Source organism: Anneissia japonica, unplaced genomic scaffold, assembly GCF_011630105.1.
Source record: "Anneissia japonica isolate Jap-2015-1 unplaced genomic scaffold, ASM1163010v1 scaffold287752_len1182401_cov188, whole genome shotgun sequence".
In the NCBI taxonomy this organism is placed as follows: Eukaryota; Metazoa; Echinodermata; class Crinoidea; order Comatulida; family Comatulidae; genus Anneissia; species Anneissia japonica.
This window is the reverse complement of record NW_022687544.1, coordinates 766,755-786,764: the sequence shown is the minus strand read 5'-3', so window position 1 is coordinate 786,764 and position 20,010 is coordinate 766,755. Positions and strand designations below refer to the sequence as shown.

The 20,010-nt window shown below is 32.6% G+C and overlaps 1 protein-coding gene across 1 annotated transcript in view; it reads left to right on the top strand.

The window, feature by feature from the left end:
• LOC117119809 (integrin alpha-6-like) overlaps positions 1-20,010 on the top strand; it is a 71,748-nt gene that overhangs the window by 44,443 nt on the left and 7,295 nt on the right. The window contains exons 7-21 of the mRNA XM_033264736.1: positions 2,719-2,806; positions 7,283-7,397; positions 7,778-8,027; positions 9,517-9,618; positions 10,536-10,594; positions 11,796-11,965; positions 12,660-12,815; positions 13,116-13,198; positions 14,026-14,164; positions 15,337-15,420; positions 16,261-16,340; positions 16,803-16,886; positions 18,492-18,594; positions 18,965-19,138; positions 19,426-19,566. Coding sequence (XP_033120627.1) covers positions 2,719-2,806; positions 7,283-7,397; positions 7,778-8,027; positions 9,517-9,618; positions 10,536-10,594; positions 11,796-11,965; positions 12,660-12,815; positions 13,116-13,198; positions 14,026-14,164; positions 15,337-15,420; positions 16,261-16,340; positions 16,803-16,886; positions 18,492-18,594; positions 18,965-19,138; positions 19,426-19,566 — 1,828 coding nt within the window. The remainder of the gene's footprint in view (positions 1-2,718; positions 2,807-7,282; positions 7,398-7,777; positions 8,028-9,516; positions 9,619-10,535; positions 10,595-11,795; positions 11,966-12,659; positions 12,816-13,115; positions 13,199-14,025; positions 14,165-15,336; positions 15,421-16,260; positions 16,341-16,802; positions 16,887-18,491; positions 18,595-18,964; positions 19,139-19,425; positions 19,567-20,010) is intronic.

Below are 20,010 nucleotides of genomic sequence, written 5' to 3'. Positions count from 1 at the left end.
TGTATTTTGATTCATACTGACATGTTTTGATAGGCAAGCGTCACTTAGATCAATACCATGGGCACTTACGTAGAAATCATTAATAGACCGTAATGAAATTGTGGAGGTGTTAAATTGAAACTGTCGAGATTAAACTTCATTAGAGGATTTCAGGCGCAAGAATTACGGAAAGAATTCCAGTGGGACTGGAAAATACTCTCTTGTTATAGATTTGTTCATTTTTGAGTCTTCACTGGAAGCGACGACAAGAAGAAAATTGTATCACTGATTCAAGATCATGTTTCCTTCTCTGACATATTTCATTATAAATTCTTGTCTAGTCATTTTAATTTTGGAAAAAATATCATTAAGTTGTGTATTAATTAGAATTGGTAATTGGCACACAGTTTAAAACAATGAATTTGGTACTCTGAAAACTAAGTGATGTTGAGCTAGGGGCCCCTGCTCTTAACACGTTGGCTGCCAGCGACAAGTATACTCGCTCACAGGGTGTTGCTGAGGGCGCCAGGAACGAGTATACTCGTCAAATCGGGGGGAACATTCTAGCGTTTATAACTTCTTTATTATACATTGTAGAACCACAGACTCAACGGCTGGTATTTCGGGGAAGATACACCTAGATGATAACGTACAATCGGACATATATATGTCTGTTGTGTTATGTTGCCGGTAGTACACTCGAGCGGTACAAGTGGGGGCGCCCTTTGAACATATACCAACCCATGCAAAAAGCGGACGAGATAACTTGCACTTGGCATAGTCAGTAAAAAGTTCTATCACAGTGCCATCGACGAGTATACTCGCTCCCTAATATTTCCCGCCAATCTATTAGACACATCATTTTGATGATATATGACTAGATAAAATTTCAAAAAAGCATGTTTGTACATGTAAACTTGTTTTGGCACACAGGAAGGAACCTTAAAAAAAGGTCTGGCAGTCAACGTGTTAATGGCACGGTTGCCAAGTCTAGGCATCTTTGCCTACTTGCACTTGAGGCTTAAACATAACTTGAACCACTACATAGCCATCAAAAGTGCAAACTGGGGCTTCTACTATAAACCTGACCGTAAATGTTTATGTTGACAATGTTTACACCATGGAATGACCCAGTAGAAATACAGATTTTAACAATAAAATTTTGCTGAAAAATAGTTAAAATATATGTCAACACATACATGTCAACATTAAAAAAGATTGCCTCCCAATCCCAAGGTCATGGATAGTTTTAACTCTTGTGTCAACATGATTTCTTCTCATGACTAAAAACAAGTCCACCACTTCCTAAACCTGATTGTAAAGCATAATGTAAATGGATTCTACTGAAGAGGTTATCCAATATAAAGGGAAACAAAATTATATAATTATCATAAACTTAATTCGTTTGTAATCATAAGTCTTCATAGACTTTGTTTTAGTATTATTTTTAAAGCCATGTAGCTATAATGGATATTATTATTACCGTATATTCAGAACTCATAAATTGTTCCAATACATTTTCAATAGGTGCAAAGAATAGCCCTCCTACCACAAAAAAACATATCACTTTCACATAGATTGGGATGACACGGTGTGCCTATGTTTTTCCATTTATCAAACTCTCTTTTTATATAATTTCTACCCATTTGAAATTTATTATCCGTATATTTATAGGCCCTATTTTTCAATTTTATTTTGTTCATACTTTGTGCTTTGCTGATTAATCTCAGATAAGATAGTATAATACATACTCCAAGAATCGAAATGTGCGCTATCGTGTCAGGATTCAATATTTTGATATTAATTATGTCGTCTTCATTGCACTACTTTCTGAAGACAGCAGCAGTCCATTGACAGCTTTGTACTTTATATGTTTATAATGTTTTGTATGCATAAAGGTTTAACATCATGTCTAAGTTAATTGATTTACTTTTTCGCATGCTGGAATCTGCCTACATTCTCTCTCATTAATAATCATCAGTAGTGGTAATGTCAACTCATACATCATTACCTGTCAATTGTTGCCATGTGTTTCAGAAGACGATTATTAGAACAGTATAACATTAGATTTGATTATAATTATTTCTTATTCTTAATTTTTTAAATACAGTATATTTATTCTTATTTTATATGTATATATTGGATTGGATTTATTCGGTGTAAACACCAAGGATAGCCTACGAAAGTCTAGAAGAAGACTTACTTCCAGTGGGGTCCTTCTGCTGGTGATTGGGCAGCACACCGAGAGACAATCCTCTACTCTTTTCTGAAGAGTGTACTGCGTTCTTTAACATGCACATGGGCCATAAATGCACAAAAGATCAACGGCATAAACGTCTCATCCGAAAGACAGTGCGCTATTGTAACTTGTATTTCAGCACTCCAGCTGATACACAAGGAGAGGTAGTGATGGGAATTGAACCTAGAGATCTTCACGGTTCAGTGCACACACAGTGGCTACCACCAGATTAGCCGACTGAGCTAAGCTGCTCTCTAGACAACTGTATGTGAAGTGCCTTAATTTTTCAAGTAAACAAGTGAAATTTAAGATAGTAATTTGGACCCTGACAGGAAGATTGAGAGCCTGATGCCCAACCACTGCGTCATCCTTCCTCAAAGTAGTAAATGTTCCCTGAATTATGATGTGAACATGAATTAACATCAATTTTATTTTTTTTGTGTATCTCCAAGTTTTAAGATATAAATTTTCTTATCACTTTCAATTTTCATATCTTACAGACTTGATGATCTAGTCGTTGGTGCACCACTGTATTACAACCGCAAGGAACGGATCGGTGGAAGAATCTATGTTTACCTAAACGTTGAAGTAAGTAACTGAATTTCATATGATATATCATCAATCACATTGAAAATTATGGGAATGACACTGATGAATAGGGAAGTGATTAAGATGACAGGAAACGGTTTTCCCCTCGGGTGCAATTCTAATATTACACAGTGTGAGGTTCAAATCACATTGAACTCATGATTTATATTAAGATCCCATGTGGCTTTTAAGATGAGTCATGTATAATTTCTGCAACTGGGATTCAATTATTTGGTTTAGTGATTCATATTGTGGCATTTAATAACGGGGAAATAAATCGGAATTCTTTATTTAATGAAGATTGCTTTTGTAGATTCAATAAGATTTTAAAGACGGAGAGAGGAAGAGATTATTTTGATTTTACATCATTGATTGCTCTGTCAAATATGCTGTCATGTATTAATATAATGAAATTGCCCATCATCATTAAGTTCACTCGCTCAGAAAATCTATTGCATTATGAATTATTCATATAGCCCTATATAGACTATCAAATTCCATTTGACAAAAACATTTGTCATGCCTAAATATGGTCATGAAGATATCACATCATGACCATATATAGGCACATCATGACTATATATGGGCATACAATTTTTTTTTGTCAAAGAATCTTTGATAATCTAGACAGAGATCTAGATGAAATTTTGTCTGTCAGGCTTAATAATGTTTGATCAGATGTATAATGTGTGTTTGTTAAAGAACTTCTCTTGTATGTTTGACAATCTTTTAAACTGCAATGTTTAGATTCAGCACTGTACTGGATGTTCATAATTCTCAAACTGTGTTTTGCCACCTGGTATTCTTTACGTCTATTTTGATAACATGGCATTTTCTAGGCAATATTTTTTTCATTTTTCATTTTTGGAATGAATCACTTTTCAGTCTTGCTAAATCGAGGTATCTAAGGGGCTGCGGTCTCGCTCCCCCCTCTCCCACATCCATTGAAAATATCCAAAGCAAATAATTCATATGCTCAAGTAGTTAAAAATTACCTAATATCACCTACAGTCCCCCTTCCCCGGCCCACTCCAAATTTGTGCCCCATCACCCCTCCCCATTTTCAAGACTTCTAGATATGCCATTACTAGCAGAATACTTTAAAATGTTTTGCTGAAGATCATGAAAAATGGCAATATTTGGTAATAATACGATATGAATAATGTCAAAAGGGAAATAGCGTTGATATGATGGGGCTCAGATGATTTCAATGAGAATAATGAATCACTCTTTTATGTATAATTCTTCCTGACAAAATGTTTGACATTTTATATAGCATTTACTTCCTCCCTACCAGCCTCTACTTCTCCCCACCTTTTGCTCACTACCCATCTAAAAAATACTTTGTGCAGTTTAAATTGCCCTAGCATTTATTTATTTATTTTATAAACTTAAGAAAACTGCTCAAGGGGCTTTTTTTTCTCATCATTGGATACAGAATAAATCATACACAACGTGCAACCTCCTTCGCTCCTTGAGGAATATTCCTAGCTGTGCTTGCAATCAGCACTGCTAATTTCATTCCGAATCATGTACCTCCTACCAGAAGTACCCATTTCTATTCCTGGGTTAAGAGAAGTAAATACACATAAAGTGTTTTGCACAAGGACACAAGCAGTGTGAGGAGCATCGGTCTTGAACCCCAACCTTCCAATTAGAAGTCCAATGCCTTACACACTGCGCCACTTGCTTATACAAAGCCTACATAAATTATGTTAATATACTCATGATTCGACTGTGTCTTCTAGGGAAGGAGTGGGGTAAAGGGAGTTATTGATTATACAGTATATGCCTACTTAACATAAGATAGTATAAAACAAACTCCGAAAAAAGTGATACAAGCCATTATTGATTCAATAATGTTATTAAATCAATAATGGCTTGTATCACTTTTTTCGGAGTTTGTTTCATATTATCTTATGTCAAACTTATCGGTGAACCCCATGCCTACTTAACCTTTATGACTCTACTAGTCGGCCACAGTCATCAAATATGTACTTAAAAATCATTCTCCTGTTTATTTCAATTCAAGTACGTACATACTTGAAAGCATTCCTTGTTTGTTTTAAGCTCGGAAAATCGCCTTTGTTGAGTTGAGGTTTCATGTTTCTTGTTTGAAATGACATATATATTTGATGAGCTATTATCAATCATAATTAAGTACTGTACTTAATTGCAATAACACAGATCCTGCAAATAATAGGGTCAGACTAGTGTAGTTGAACTGGGAGATTGATTTCACTAAAAGCGTCAGAATATTAAATATGTTTGTGGCAAATCTGCCTTAAGGTAACATTACACGTAGCGGAAAGGAAATCTGATTTGAGAAGACAGGTAAGAAGATGTTTTTCTAATTATGAGAACATGGATTCTCAATGTAATTAACAAAACGAAGACTAGAGACAAACTCTGAGGCAAACACAGATGACAAAACATTACACATACTATAGTGGACTTTAAAGGTTGAAAAAGATATACAGAACTAGGAATGTGTTATTCTCAAAAAATGTAAATGTTAATGTCATTTGAATGACTGGACGCTTTGCTCCTTCCTAAATATTTTGATTAGCACTTGAGGATAGTAGATCTCTGAATTCAACCAGAATGGAATCTGAATAAGAGAGCATATTAGAACTAAGTATGTTGGCAGGTACTTCCCTTCTTTTATGATGCCCATATATAGGTACATCCCTTCTTTTATGATGCCTATATATAGGTACAGTACATCCTTCTTTCTTTAAATGTCTGCTAAAAAAAAAAATAACAAACAACAAGGATCTGTTATTTCATATCTTAAGTAATGCCTCATGCTTCCTTTAACTGTTTACTTGTTATTTATTACTTTGTTCTTCAGCGCTACAATCTTGATGTAGTAGCGCTATATAAATACACAGTATGTATGTATGTATATCTAATTTGAAAGAGTTGGTTGTTGTACTTTAATGTAATCTGTTAAATGCTCTGCATTTTGTTGGTTCTAAAAACGATTCTTTTTGTCCTGTGTTATATCAAAAAGTTACATCTTTAAAAATGCAACATATATATTCCATATATGAAGCATACATTGCTACAGAACATTTAAAAAAAAAAGATTACAAATAAAACTTTACTATTATGGAGACATTCTAAAACATGTGCTTAACATGCTATAAAGCAACTAAAGAATGTAGAGAATGAATTTACATCAAAGATCTTATAATAACAAGATAGTGTTCTCCACGATTTTTGCATGCAAATTCTGTAACAACAACCATGGCAACAACTAGGACGCCCTCTCTCAATTACAATTACTTTCTACTGCTTTCTGTTCGTGAATGGACGCATCTATTTTGTTACGGGTAAACCGCGGATAGTGCTAACATGTTATTTTACATTGGGAATACAAATGATGGTGCTAAACATAGGAACCAAAAATATTCATTGGTTATATTTCTAAAAGATTTCAGACTAGATTCTTTAATTATGCGGCAAATATAATATTTGTACGAGTCTCTATAAGGGACAATACATTCGAGTTAAAAAGAATTTCATTGAGAAACTGTCACGATGTTAAAGACAGTTATGAATTTGATGGATTATGAAAAAAATGTAGATTGCTATGTGATGTTCACTGTTGGAAGATAAACAGATGAGGTCAACTTAAGAACATGCATTAATTGGTCTCATTTTTCATTTTGTAACATTTCCAAATATGGTTGATGAAAGTGTTAAATCACCAGCAGAAGATGTGTACATTGAAACATCACACAATTGCTTGTGTCCACGGGTGTCTATTAATCTGCTTCTATACATGTTATAGCATGACAAGAGACAATTACGCTATTACTTGGAACATGGTTGATTGAATTTGATGCTCAACTTATACATACAAAATAAAAATGATTTGTCAACGACAATAATGGAATACCTATATTAGCATTTGAAAATGCAATAGGCCTTTTGTACACTTTTTGAAAAGTCAGTTCCAGCATGCACATGACGCCAGTGAACGAGGAAGGGGCTTAAGTTATGTGTCAGAGAGTTCAAGTGTCCGTAATTCCCCAAAAAGAAAGATGATGTGTTACAGTATATTAACTTTCGCCTCTTGTATGTGTATTATAAGAAGAGCTTTTAATTATGAATTGATGTGCATTATTTTACTGGTAACACTGCTCTTTTATGGTTTATTCAATAGTTTTTTTCTTATGTTTTTAATGTGGTTTTTACCTCAGTTTTGTTATGTTTGTATTATACTGTTTTACTTCAGATATTTTTGTGAATGAATTTGAATTTGCATTATACAGCAAAGTAAAGCAAAGAGGCCTATTCATTGTATAAGTCAACATAATGTATATAAGCCATGGAATTTGATATCACTCTGTGGTGTAGTATTCCAGGTCGGTGAACAAAACAACATTTTGATTTATTCAATGTTTTTGGAAAGGGGAAATAATCTGCCTTCTTAACCTAAATCTCAGTGATTCTTTTCTCTGATAGGGTTATTTAGGAGGCACAAGCCGCCAGTACAGTGAGGCAATTAATGGACCATTAGATTCCATGTATGGGATCTCCATGGCAAACCTTGGTGATCTCAACTATGATACATTCCAAGGTAAACAAGATTTAAATAATGTCTCAACGCCAGTGTTTGTATGACTTTAACAGGCTTTAAAACACCCTTTTTATAACTTGTTTTTAATCATTAAAAGTTAATTATTGTTTCAAATACTTATGTTATTTCTTTAAACATCCACCAATAAAACTGGATGATATAATTTAATTTTATAGAAAAGTACCATACTATATTGAAATGCTTTAACCATACTATATCTAAATTTGCATATTTTCAATTTGACCGTTTATTGCCATTCAGCTTCAGTTTTTATTTTATTTTAACTTTATAATGATCTTGCATTGATGGGTCCCTATCAGTACAATTAATTAAATAGTTGTTAGAATTATTAGTAATTTTTTGTATACATTCATAACTAGACATTGCTGTCGGTGCACCATATGAAAACGGTGAGGGTGCTGTTTACATCTACATGGGAAACGCGGATGGTATCCTTGGTAGTCCAGTACAGAAGATCACACCCCACAGTTTGAACCCTGACCTGAAAGGAGCGCCATTTCCAAACAACACATTTGGCTATTCTCTGTCCGGAGGAATAGACATGGACAATAATTCATTCCCAGATTTATTGATAGGTGCTTTTGAATCAAGTGAAGTAGTCTTGTTAAGGTTAGTGTGTTTATTGCATGTACTGTAGGCTTATGACTTCAGACTTTCATGCATGTCATTTGCGTGTTTCATAATCTACTAATCTAAAAAAAATAGGTCTAAAAAAATAAATAAGCATAATTACAGGCATATATTTATTAACAGCAGATGCATAAATAATATTTATTCTATTTTTGGATTTGTTGTTTCAAAACATGTTTGTATTAGGAAACCTGATAGAAATGATGTTTATAACATGTTAGGTTGGGTAAAATATTATTCCCCACAAGTTGGCTGGTAATCAATTTACAGAATTTACAGAAAATGTGTAAATTAGTGAAGCCTAAATTTTCCAGCTTGTTGTAACACATGATAAGTTACTTCGTCCTTTAAATAAGCAATATTTGTTGGCATATCCAGATTTTGCCACAGATGTTATGCATCTTTTATCTCCTTGTAGCTGTAGTTTTCAACATTTTTAAAATCTCACCAGAAAATTATTCACTGATAATTGTATATTGTAATTTTTTACCTTGTACTCATATTTTGTTTATGTATTTTTATTATATAATGTTATCCGCTGAGAATCTCCTTGCAGCTGAGTAGTTGTCAATATTTTAAAAATCTCACCAGAAAATTATTCACTGATATCTGTATATTGTAAATGTTTGGTCTTGCACTGTATATATTGTTATATAATGTTATCAACTGAGTCTACATTGCAAAACACGTCTTAAATGTAATAGAAGTTTGTTTTGATAGTAAGAGTATATCGTATTGTATCATAATTTAATGCCTTTCCATAATATAAGTAGCAATTTTTGATAATTCAGGTGATATAGTACTACATACAAATACCACTACCCTACCCTACCTTAATACCACTACCCTACCCGACCCTATTTGATTTTTTAATGGTAATTGAACAAATTAAAGCTTTATGACAAACAAAACCAATCAATGCATACCGACATAATACATTATGGGTGAAGAATGGTGATCATGTGTATATACATGTACGCACCCTGGGTTACAGGCAGTAACCTTATACTGTACTATGCTTTATACCGATGTTCTCATTAAAATTCAAACATCTGGAACCCCAGCAGACAATTCTCTGCCGACACTAGATTTTTTAGACATAAGTAAAACATATGACCTGCTTTAAAGAAATATTGAATAATCTGTGAAGTAATAGATAAATGCTAATAAAAATTATATGAAAATCCTATATTGTTATTAGGCAACTTTTTTGTTTTTATTTATTTATAATTATAAAACATACTGATTTTTAATTCTAAATTTTGGTTGAAATTGAGACTCATTTTCCAACTGTTATTCTTGTCATCAGTTCATGCTCTGTACACAGGCTTACGTGAAATTCTATTTTGGAGCTTAGCAACTCGATCAATGTTTATTAATATTCAAAATACAAGTACTGTAATTAATCTCATTGATTAACTACTATAAGCTAACATCGGTCTATTTATTCACTGCTTGTCTCTTGTAGAACCAGGCCTGTGATTTTGATTAAGCATGAGCTAAATCTTGTGCCAGATATTCTGGTAAGAGAGGATAACACATGTCCTTCCCTCGGCTTAGACAGATTGTGGTAAGCATGATGATGTCATACTTTCGCTGTTTTATGAGAATTTATCTTCATTATAGATTTCTATCTCTTCATCATTATTATGTCTGTATATTCTCTATGTATAATGTATAGGCATCCATTCCAATTGTGTACAATACAAATAGTATTTTCATTATTAAAATAAAATTATAATTATTACTATTATTTTAATTGTTAATTTTTAGTATGATTTTATATGTTATATATGTTAATATTATACAAGTATACATTGTGAATAAGTGTACAACTTATTTATTATAGTTTTTTTTTTATTTTGCATTCATTTTATTATTTATCTCATTCACTAATTCACTTTTCTGTTGGATGATTGATTATTATTTTTTTTAAGCTTCAGCTTTGAATTTTGTATTTTCAAATTTCTGTCATCAGTAAATTAAAATGAGTGTATTTGACTTCTATTATCAAGGTATCATTTCTGAATTATAAGAAATTTACTAGTCATTGAATATAGACAATAAGTTATAGCTAAAGCAGTATTATAGCATATAATATAGTATTTACCGTAAAAATATTCCTCGCATTCTACTAATAGTTATTTCCAGGTGCTGATGTAACCGATACATTCATCTTTTTATAGGCTATTGCTTATGATACTCTTTCCTCTCTCGCATGTGAACAAATTCTCATCCCAGTAAATTTTGATAGCAGGGATCTGATTAAATTGATAATATAATTTGAAATATGTTTTTACAGACAATTAATAATGGACCAATTAAAATTTGTTTTCAAACGAGTACTTCCCATGAGGGGTGGAAAGGAATTACACTTGAATCCACTTGAAAGATACATAATTACAATACGAATTAGGATGTCAGGTTATGAATCAATGACTTTTGATGATAATAACACAACCAGATAACTAAATGTTGTCATTGCAGTTTTACAGTGGAAGTGAGGATCTGGTACGAATGTGGCGGTGTTTATGATGAGCCTGTCGGTGAGTAATCGTAGCCCATACAAATAGAAAGCAGATGTTGTTTTCGTGGTTTATTTTCATTATCTGACCCCCTTACTCATTTTAAATATACTGTCATAGGAATTGAATAAACTTGAAAATTAAGAAAAAATATTTAATTGCTAGTATTCCACATATTTCAATAAGATACAAGCTTAGAAGCTAAAAATTAGAATGAGTTGAAAATCTTTTCTTGAGAAATTAACAAATATTTTAAATAATATTATTCCTATAGAGTATTACAGTGTTACGTCACAATAACACGTGATACTACTCCGTTGCTACCGGCAACCCAAAATGCATTCAACCGACGCCATTTTCGCTACTGACAAACCATTGATCCCAATTTCTAACGTAATTATTTAGAAGATGTATCTTAATTTTTCTTTGTAAATGTTAATTGATGATTAAATGTGTGTTACATTACTAATTACTAGTTACATAACTAATAATAATGTGAGCTTTTTTTGTGTTTTTACTACATTCTGATGGTAAATTATTAGGTTGTAAAATGCCTATTCCAGAAAGCCTATTCTAAACCATTAAGATTATGAAGTCATTCAGGCATAATTGAATGGTAACCAACGTCCAGAGGGCACCACCTGGTGTTTTGACGACATGACTGTGGTACTCTATGGACTTTGAATAGTGCTATTAAATTTCTTTCAGCAAATTTTAAGTCCTTCCAGACCATCAAATTTTGACAAATACATGTGACATGCCTAAATATGGTCATGATGACATCATATCATGGAATTACATTAATTATTAGTTAATGTTACAATTGTATATAATCTTTTTACATTTTACTGTAGTTAAATCATTTTTTGTATTCTTTTTTACTTTTTTTACAGCGCTTTAATTAATGTATTATGTAAATATCATGCAATTCAGCTGATGCTGCCGTTTGATTATAATAATAAAATTGAAATTGAAAATTGAAATGGCCATATATAGGCACAGCATGACTATATATGGGCATACAACAGGTTTTTGTCAAATAAAATATTGATAGTGTGGACCATTAAGTTTATATAGAGGCATCATGAAGTTTAATTTTCGCAACAGACTTAGTACTACTCATTGGCAAGCGGTACAAACGTAAACAAGGGTATTCAAAGATATATATTGATTTTATAGTAATAAATAAAAAGCATTTATTTGCTTTTTTTTCTTTTGGTAGATGTAAGATTCAGTTTACAGGCGGAGAAAACCAGACTTGATCTTGGTCTTAGCTCAAGAGTGTCGTTCTACAAAAAGAACGGCGAGGAGAACGGCAGTTCGTTAACAAAATCCGTCCGTCTTCAGCGGCAAAACGCCACCGTCAATAGGTCATTTATACTTGTGTTCAAGGTAGGTTCACAGTGGAAATCACTAAAGCTAAACTGACCTGTTCATTAATGCTAATAAGTTGGGTTTAATTTATGCTAATATGAGATTTGTTGTCAAAGTATGTGTTTATTCAAAAAAAGCACAGATGTAAATGAAAGAAAAAAATTGTGAGACAGGAAAAAGGAAGTTATCCATCCTCTATTGCCTTTAAACATGACATACTCTATGATAAGCAGAGCTACAGACCTAAAGATGACTTGCTGTGCCTATATCATTGAATTAACTGCTCAATCATAGAAGTTCACCCACAAATTACCTTGCCTTATTTCTTCCTTTCACATGTTATATACTCTTTAGTTGTTTCCTAATATTTCCGCCAAAATTACTAAAATTCGTTTAGCAGGCTATTATATAATCTGAATATTTCTACTTTACAAATGCTGTATTGATGGTTCTATGTCTCTTTGGATACCAGTACAAATGTGTCAAACGAAAAAAAAAATAAAAATGTAAATAGTTATTTGATAGATATATGATTGAGTCACTATGAATCATATAACACATTTTGTCCCATATGAGTAATAATTAGACCAGAATAAAAAATATATACCATTGACCTTTTTATGCTGAATACATGCACCATTTGTTTATACAGTAAGTTTAAAATATTTTTAATTTACTATTTATATTTTAAATTTACTATTTTTATTTTTAGGATAATTTAATTGATATTCTGAGACCAGTGCCAGTTGAAATTAATATCTGGCTACCAGAATCAGAACCGGTTATGCCAGAAGTTGGTCAGCCTGTTCCGTCGCTTGCAGCTTTTCCCATTATGGATCTAAATACAGTCACTTACACTATGAAGAAGGTATACTACAAATTCTTATCTAGTTTTACCTTTTTCTCTCTCAATTTTTAATTCTGAAAGTAGGTCTAAATACCATAACTAGTCATTTTTTAAGCATTTAATTCTCTAAATCCAATTTTTTTTATGAGCTTTTGAGGATCAATTGCATTTTTTTTATAGGAAAAATTTTATTTGACTGAAAATACGTACATTTTTGTTTTATATGTAAGTTGTAGTTTGATTGAGGGCTTTTTTTGGTATTGCTAATACAGTTATTATAATAATATTATTATTGATAATAAGAATGGTCACATTTTATAGGCTGATTTCAAGAAAGATTGTACCAAGGATGATGGGATATGTACAGCAAACCTACAAGTGAATGCAACATTGGATCTACCAAGGTTTGTAATTATATCATTATTAAAAATTTCAGCCCCAATTGTAGCTAGATTCATAGAACATAGAATGAGCTCTTTGCATAGTTTGCATTAAAATTGATGGAATGTTCACCTACCTACTTGTGGGGGACTATTTGATGGAGTGGAGAAACTAACAGGAGGCATGATTGAACCAAAGATAATGTAAGGGGAACTGTCGTGGGGCTGGGGAACCCGGATGTTGTTTAACTATTTTCGAGTTCAGCTCTATCTTCTTCTATTATCTTTGGTAGCCTGCAATAATACTACTGTATTTGTTGAAAGTAAAATCAACAGTATAGTAGAGTTATAGATTTTTGTTTAATGCTGATTGCCTCTATTCCCAGAGTCCTAGGTTCAAATCCTGTAGAGATTTTTTTTTTCTCATGACTAGAAAACAATATTATGATTCTTTCGACTAGAAAACAACTCTATATATGTTGAAGAATGCCTGTTTAAAATGTAAATATTCTAAACTATCGAAGAAGGTTTATACAGTGCACCCTCCAATTCGAGACCCCTCCCCCCAAATTCTGATACCCCTCTAATTCGAGACCACTTTTGCAAAGACCCAAATAAAAATATTCAAACTTTTAACACAAAGCTAGCCCTCTAATTGGAACCAACAACGCTCAGACCACCCCAAATTTTCAGGTCCCAAAGGTGGTCTCAAAATAGAGGGCAAACTGTATGTATAGAAAAAAAAAATTTATATATATTTGATATGGTATACTTGGTGCTACCCTCAACAATATTGTTCAAATAAAAGATGACATGTGCAGATGTAATAAATGTTTGTTTACATTCATTAGGGGGTATGATGGTGTTACTGTGTTTAGAGTTGGTGAGAATTTCAAGATAAATCTAAACCTACAGATTAAGAACACCCTGGAAGATGCCTATGAAGCGATGGTGAAGATTGATTTCACGCCTGTTTTGGAATTTGATGGTGTAAGCATTTTGAAATATTACATATTTGCCACTCTATTATTTGATAAATATACCAGACAAGAAACATGATAGATTTTTCAAAGTACGAGTAGCAATAAAAAGAACAAAATAATTGGTATTATGCTGTAGTAGAAAAAACATGATGGATTTATAAATTATATAAACTTGGCCCACATAACAAAATCAAACTTTGAAATAGACCATAGTGACCAAGGCTACTGAAATAATGTGGATATAACCAGAACAAACCTGCATAGAGGAATGATGTACATATAGTTTAGGAAAATATGCTTTACTAAAATTAATCATACCAGCTTTGTGTGTAAAGTTTAACATGATTTAAGTTAGAAATCATTGTATAATGTTCATAAATGTATTTTCATTTTTTTTTTTTTTTTTACAATTTTTTATGCTAAATGAGATATATAACAAATATAAATTGAACAATTTTGGACATAAGTACGTACATTCGATGTGTGTTTTGGTCTTACCAACAACATGGGGTCAAATGGTGTTTAAGAAACCAACAGGAAATCATTGAGGTTTTACAAAGAGAAGTATGTGCACAGTGGGGTGATGGCCATATCGATGATGTATCGTTGTACAGACATCACCAGCTGTGGCCTAGCTTTTAAAATCTCTTCCTATATTTAACTTAATCTCAATTAAAATTCAAATCAAACGCATTCTTGTTGTTCTATGAACCTTTCTTAACCTACAAATGTTATAAAAAGTATCTTTACCGCACATTTCAGTTTTTTTTTTGCGTATTTTTCTGAACCACACCAAAACGAGAATAGGACATTCCGAGTTTATACCCACTCTACAAAATCGTGATGTCATCATCTTTAATCACTAATTCGGTCTATTATGTCTCGATTTTCTGTACATACCTGTATTTGAAAATCTATCTGTTGCTTGAAAATTATGTTATGGTATGATTTATATTTGACTTTAAAGAGAGAGGCCTTGACACTCACATTTCTACCATAAATATTTTTATGGGGTTTTTTCTGCTTTCATTTTGATATCGTGTATGTATATATATAACAGCTTTTATTATTGATGTAGGCCTATGATATGAACAAAAGAAATTGAAATGAATTATAATATTGCTCATTAACCAACTTAATTAATCACCCTAAAAATGTTTCTCTTTTGGTATTTTGTAGGATTCACAAGGTATATGTATATCAACAGGCACGGAGAAAGGTTCAATAACCTGTGACCTTGGTAACCCCTTTGGTTATGGTGAGGTAAGTTTACATGACATTTACACTTGATCTGGCTGATTGTCAAGGGCACCTTTGCTAGTGGTTGTGTACACCTGTCCTATTTCTTACTAAAAGAGGAAGTAGGTTAGTCTGGGCAGTTGCTAAGGCTAGACATCATTTACCAAACTCAAACCACACCATAACATACAGCTACAGTAAACTCCAGGTCTCGCATTGTTCCCTGTATATATTTACCACAACCTTGTTGTGAAACAAGTACCATCATATATAGTGTGTACATTACAGTGGTTGACTTATAGGTGAACCTACTACATGGTGCATAATGTTGTACATGGTACATATTACATGGTACATACTGTATGGTACATATTACATGGTACATAGAGTACTATATGGTCCATACTATATTACATGGTACATACTGTATAGTACATATTACATGGTACATACTATAGGCTACATATTGCATAGTACAGTACATACTGTATTACATGGGACGTACTATATAGTACACATTACATGGTACTATAGGGTACATATTACATGGTACATACTGTATTACATGGGGATATTACCTGGTACATAATGTATGGTACATAATGTATGGTACATACTACATGGTACAAACTATAGGTACATATTGCATGGTACATACTATATGGTACATATTACATGGTACATACTGTGTGTTATTGCATGATACATTTTTTCGGACACATCTGGTCAAATGCAAGTGACCAGATATTGCTTTCTAACTCACAACCATTTGTTTAGAAGTCCAAATACTTACCACTACGTCAAAAAAACAGTATTACATTATTTTTTATTTTTATTTCTCTTTCATCTTTCTGCCCATCTTAGATATCGAGGAAGATTGGTTTCCTTGGCAACCAAGTTGTACCAGACCAAGGTTACTTGGTATTTAATGTGTCTGCTGTAACGTGAGTTGCCAGTTTAAATTTATTATATATTATTGCAATTAGAACACATCAATATTACATATGGAAATATTAATTATTGAATTGACTGAGGTTTAATGCATTTAGCGCGTCATTTTATCTCGGAGTATATTTGAAAAATTGATGACCTTTGAATGACTTTAAGTAATAATGATGGGCTGTTTATAAAATGCATACTGTAGTGATTGCATTCATCCATGTCACATTATGGAATTAAATACAGAACTCAGATTTTTAGCAGACCAGTAATAAGAATACAGTAATAATAATAATAATAATAATAGATAATGATGGATGATGATGATGGTGATGGTTTTGGTGATGGCGGTGGTGGTGGATTTCTATAGAAATAGCCAAGCGATGAATGTATGAGTGGAGTGTAGTTGATACAATGTCTCTAGAGGTCTAAGTTTTTAATGGTTTGTTTTTTTTTTCAATAATCAGTACAAGCAACGAGACAATGCCAGCAGATAACTTCCAGTCACTAGTTGCACGAGTTGAAAGTTTAACAAATCTAGTCATCTCAGCGTAAGTTACACCTTGTGTCTGTATTATCATTATCATCATCAATCATCATCATCGTCATCATCATATTTTGTGATTAGCTTCCTTATTATTTTCATTACCATTTTGATGATGATCTAGGGAGGGGCTAGTGGTATAACGACCGGCTATTAGGGCCTCATCCCAATAAAGATATAATATAAATAAAACAGTACCATTGATAGGAAATCTTAGAATACTATATTTTCTATTTATGTATTGTATTATTCACATGATAGAAAATACAAATTACATAAAGGTCAATATTTTTTTAGAAGCTTGTAGCATATTTTTATTATTATTTTTTTTTAAATGTTTGGTGGGGGATGGTTTTAGTATGCAAGGGCGTCGATCCGTGGTTGAAAGTAGGGGGGGGTGGGACGAATTGCAAAATAAGGAAGTCTTCAAATCCCCCCAACTTTGAAAATGCTGGGGGGAACGTGTCCCCCTGTCCTCACCGATCGACGCCCATGTTAGTATGTTAGTTCTAGTCAGTAAAAGAGTAATAATTGCTTGGAGTTGTGTTTGATTCTAAATTAACATAGTCTGACCATATTGGAAAAGGCATCGGTATTATCCACCGTGTTAAATATTTCTTACCCCATAATACTCTTAAGATGTCGGCTAACACTCTAGTTATGCCTCTTTTTGATTACTGTAATTGTATTTGGTTCAACTGTAATTAATATTAAACTTTCAAATATGTTTAAAAAATACTTTTAAACAGATTAGGAAGAATTTTACTTTCTGCTGACATAAAAACCCTAGTTGTAAATATTTTAAGTTTGTTAGGGTGGAGCAAACTCAGTGATAAATGGGACGAACAATTACTCAGTGATTTTCAAATGTTTAAATGGTCATGCTCCATCATATTTATTGGAAATTTTGTTTTTCATTATGATTTGCATACGCATTGTACTCGCAGTCAAAGTAAAAATACACTAATTGAATACACCTGGAATAATATGCAAGGTAAAAGAACTTTTGTATACCAATCTACTAAATTATGGAATAAACTCCCGGATCATACTAAAACCAACTTTAAATCTATGACACTTTTAAATTTTAAGCATTCTATTTCAAATCCTCAATAATACCATCTTAATTTAACCTGATTTTCTCTTACCTTGCATATGCATATTTATTATTTAAATTTTTTTTTTCTTAAGTTTCTTTCAGTGTTTCTTTTAAATCTATTTTAATTTGTAGTTATCCATTTTTTTGGCTACCATATGTATATATTTGCTTTTAAAATTTTGTAGTTAAGAACTGAACCACTTTGGAAACCAGTACTATGTATTGAAAGTGTATATTCAGTATAAAGAAAGAATAAATAAATAAATAACTATATACAAGTCAGCCAATTTATATGCATCAAATGCCTTGATAGTACTCTCAAGCCGGGGCTTCTCAGAACCTAGTTACATCACAAAGTAAGGAGAATACATGTTTCCATACTGAAAACCACCACCAGCTAGCACACCCCCCATAATTTCCCATTTCGCCCCCTTGACTATAAGAACACAAGTAATACTCCTTCATAGGCTTACAATGTAAATTTCTATGCAATTATTCCTATTTTCCCATCAGAAATACCAACCTGCCACAGTACCAAGTTGGTGGCCAAGTCATTGGAGAAAGTGCAATTAAAGATGTGTCGATGATAGGAACATTTGTACAACACAACTGGACCGTAAGTCAGTCACTTAATACAGGAACTCATTTGTGAAATCTGCAGTTCGTATTAATCACAATAGCCTCATTCAATAATACATTGTTGATGTTAATTACATGTCCTTCAAACTTATTATACTGTAATTGTTTTTCAGATTTTTTCAGTCTAAAATATGCATGTTTTTTAATCAGTTTAGTTTGAGAAACTGTATTTTTGGTATTTATAACTTGTAATTATATTTATTCTATTTTTTCTTTACTCTTTTTTATTCCCTAAAACATAAACCAATAATTACTGTGAAATTACATTATGTGAAAGTAGTAAGGTAATTTCGCCACTGTAATTGCATTCCAATCAGTCACATTTGTATGCTGTTTTATTTTTACAGATTTTCAATGAAGGTCCAGGAGTAGTTCAACAAGTTCAGGTTAACATTAGCTTTCCGTACGAAGCCAGGAATGGCAAATGGCTCCTGTATCTAACCAACCAGCCAATAATTACTGGGATGGCAAATGGAACATGTCTGCTGCCCCTACACAGTGTAGATGAACTTAATCTGACAGTGAGTGAGATAATAAAAGGGCCAGGAATACATGTATGTCTAGTAACAAGCACATGTGTCCTACAAACGCATTTGTGTATATGTTTTAACCCTGTCATTTTGTGGGAATTAGAAACAGAGCCGAAGGCAGGGCTTAAAAGTCTACACATAGATTTTATTTTTTATATCTTTATTTTTATATGAAGCAAAGAGAGTGACCCTTGCTGTTCACTATGGGATGAAACATAACATCCAAATTATTACCGTATTATTATTGTTATTAATAATTAGTTCATTTTCAAATGCAGAGGAAAGCACTTCCAGATACATCACTAGAAGATCAAACTGTGGATGATTTTCAGCCTTTAGTTGAAAGACGAAGAAAGCGAGATGTGGTCCAGGAAGGTCCAGTCAGCTTACAGCAATCATCTACTAAAAAAGTAACCTTGGTAAGAAAAACTCATGATTTTTCCATAGTTCCTCATGTATAAACTAGTCACAGCCTCAGTGGATTTGTAGAATATGTGCAAAAAAAAAGCTTGTTTCCTAGTCGTCCTCTAATTTAAAATGTCTGAAGCAAAAATATCACCCTCAAGTAGTTAAAAATCACCTCATATCAACTTATCTTGCAACCGACTTTCCCACCCCAAATAATCATTGAGCCCCCCCCCCATCAGCTCCCTTCCTATTTCAAGACTCTTAGATACGCAACTTTATAGCTTATAATTAGTTTTGCAACTTCAAAACATTTTCAAAAAGTAAGATTTTTTAACATAAAATATCAACACTGTCCTTGCATCAGATTTTAATAATTTCTATATAATTTCTTTTCTCGCCAATTTGTTTAGAAGTTGTGGCAAAGACAAGGCAAACCAGTCACTCATCGCAAAAAT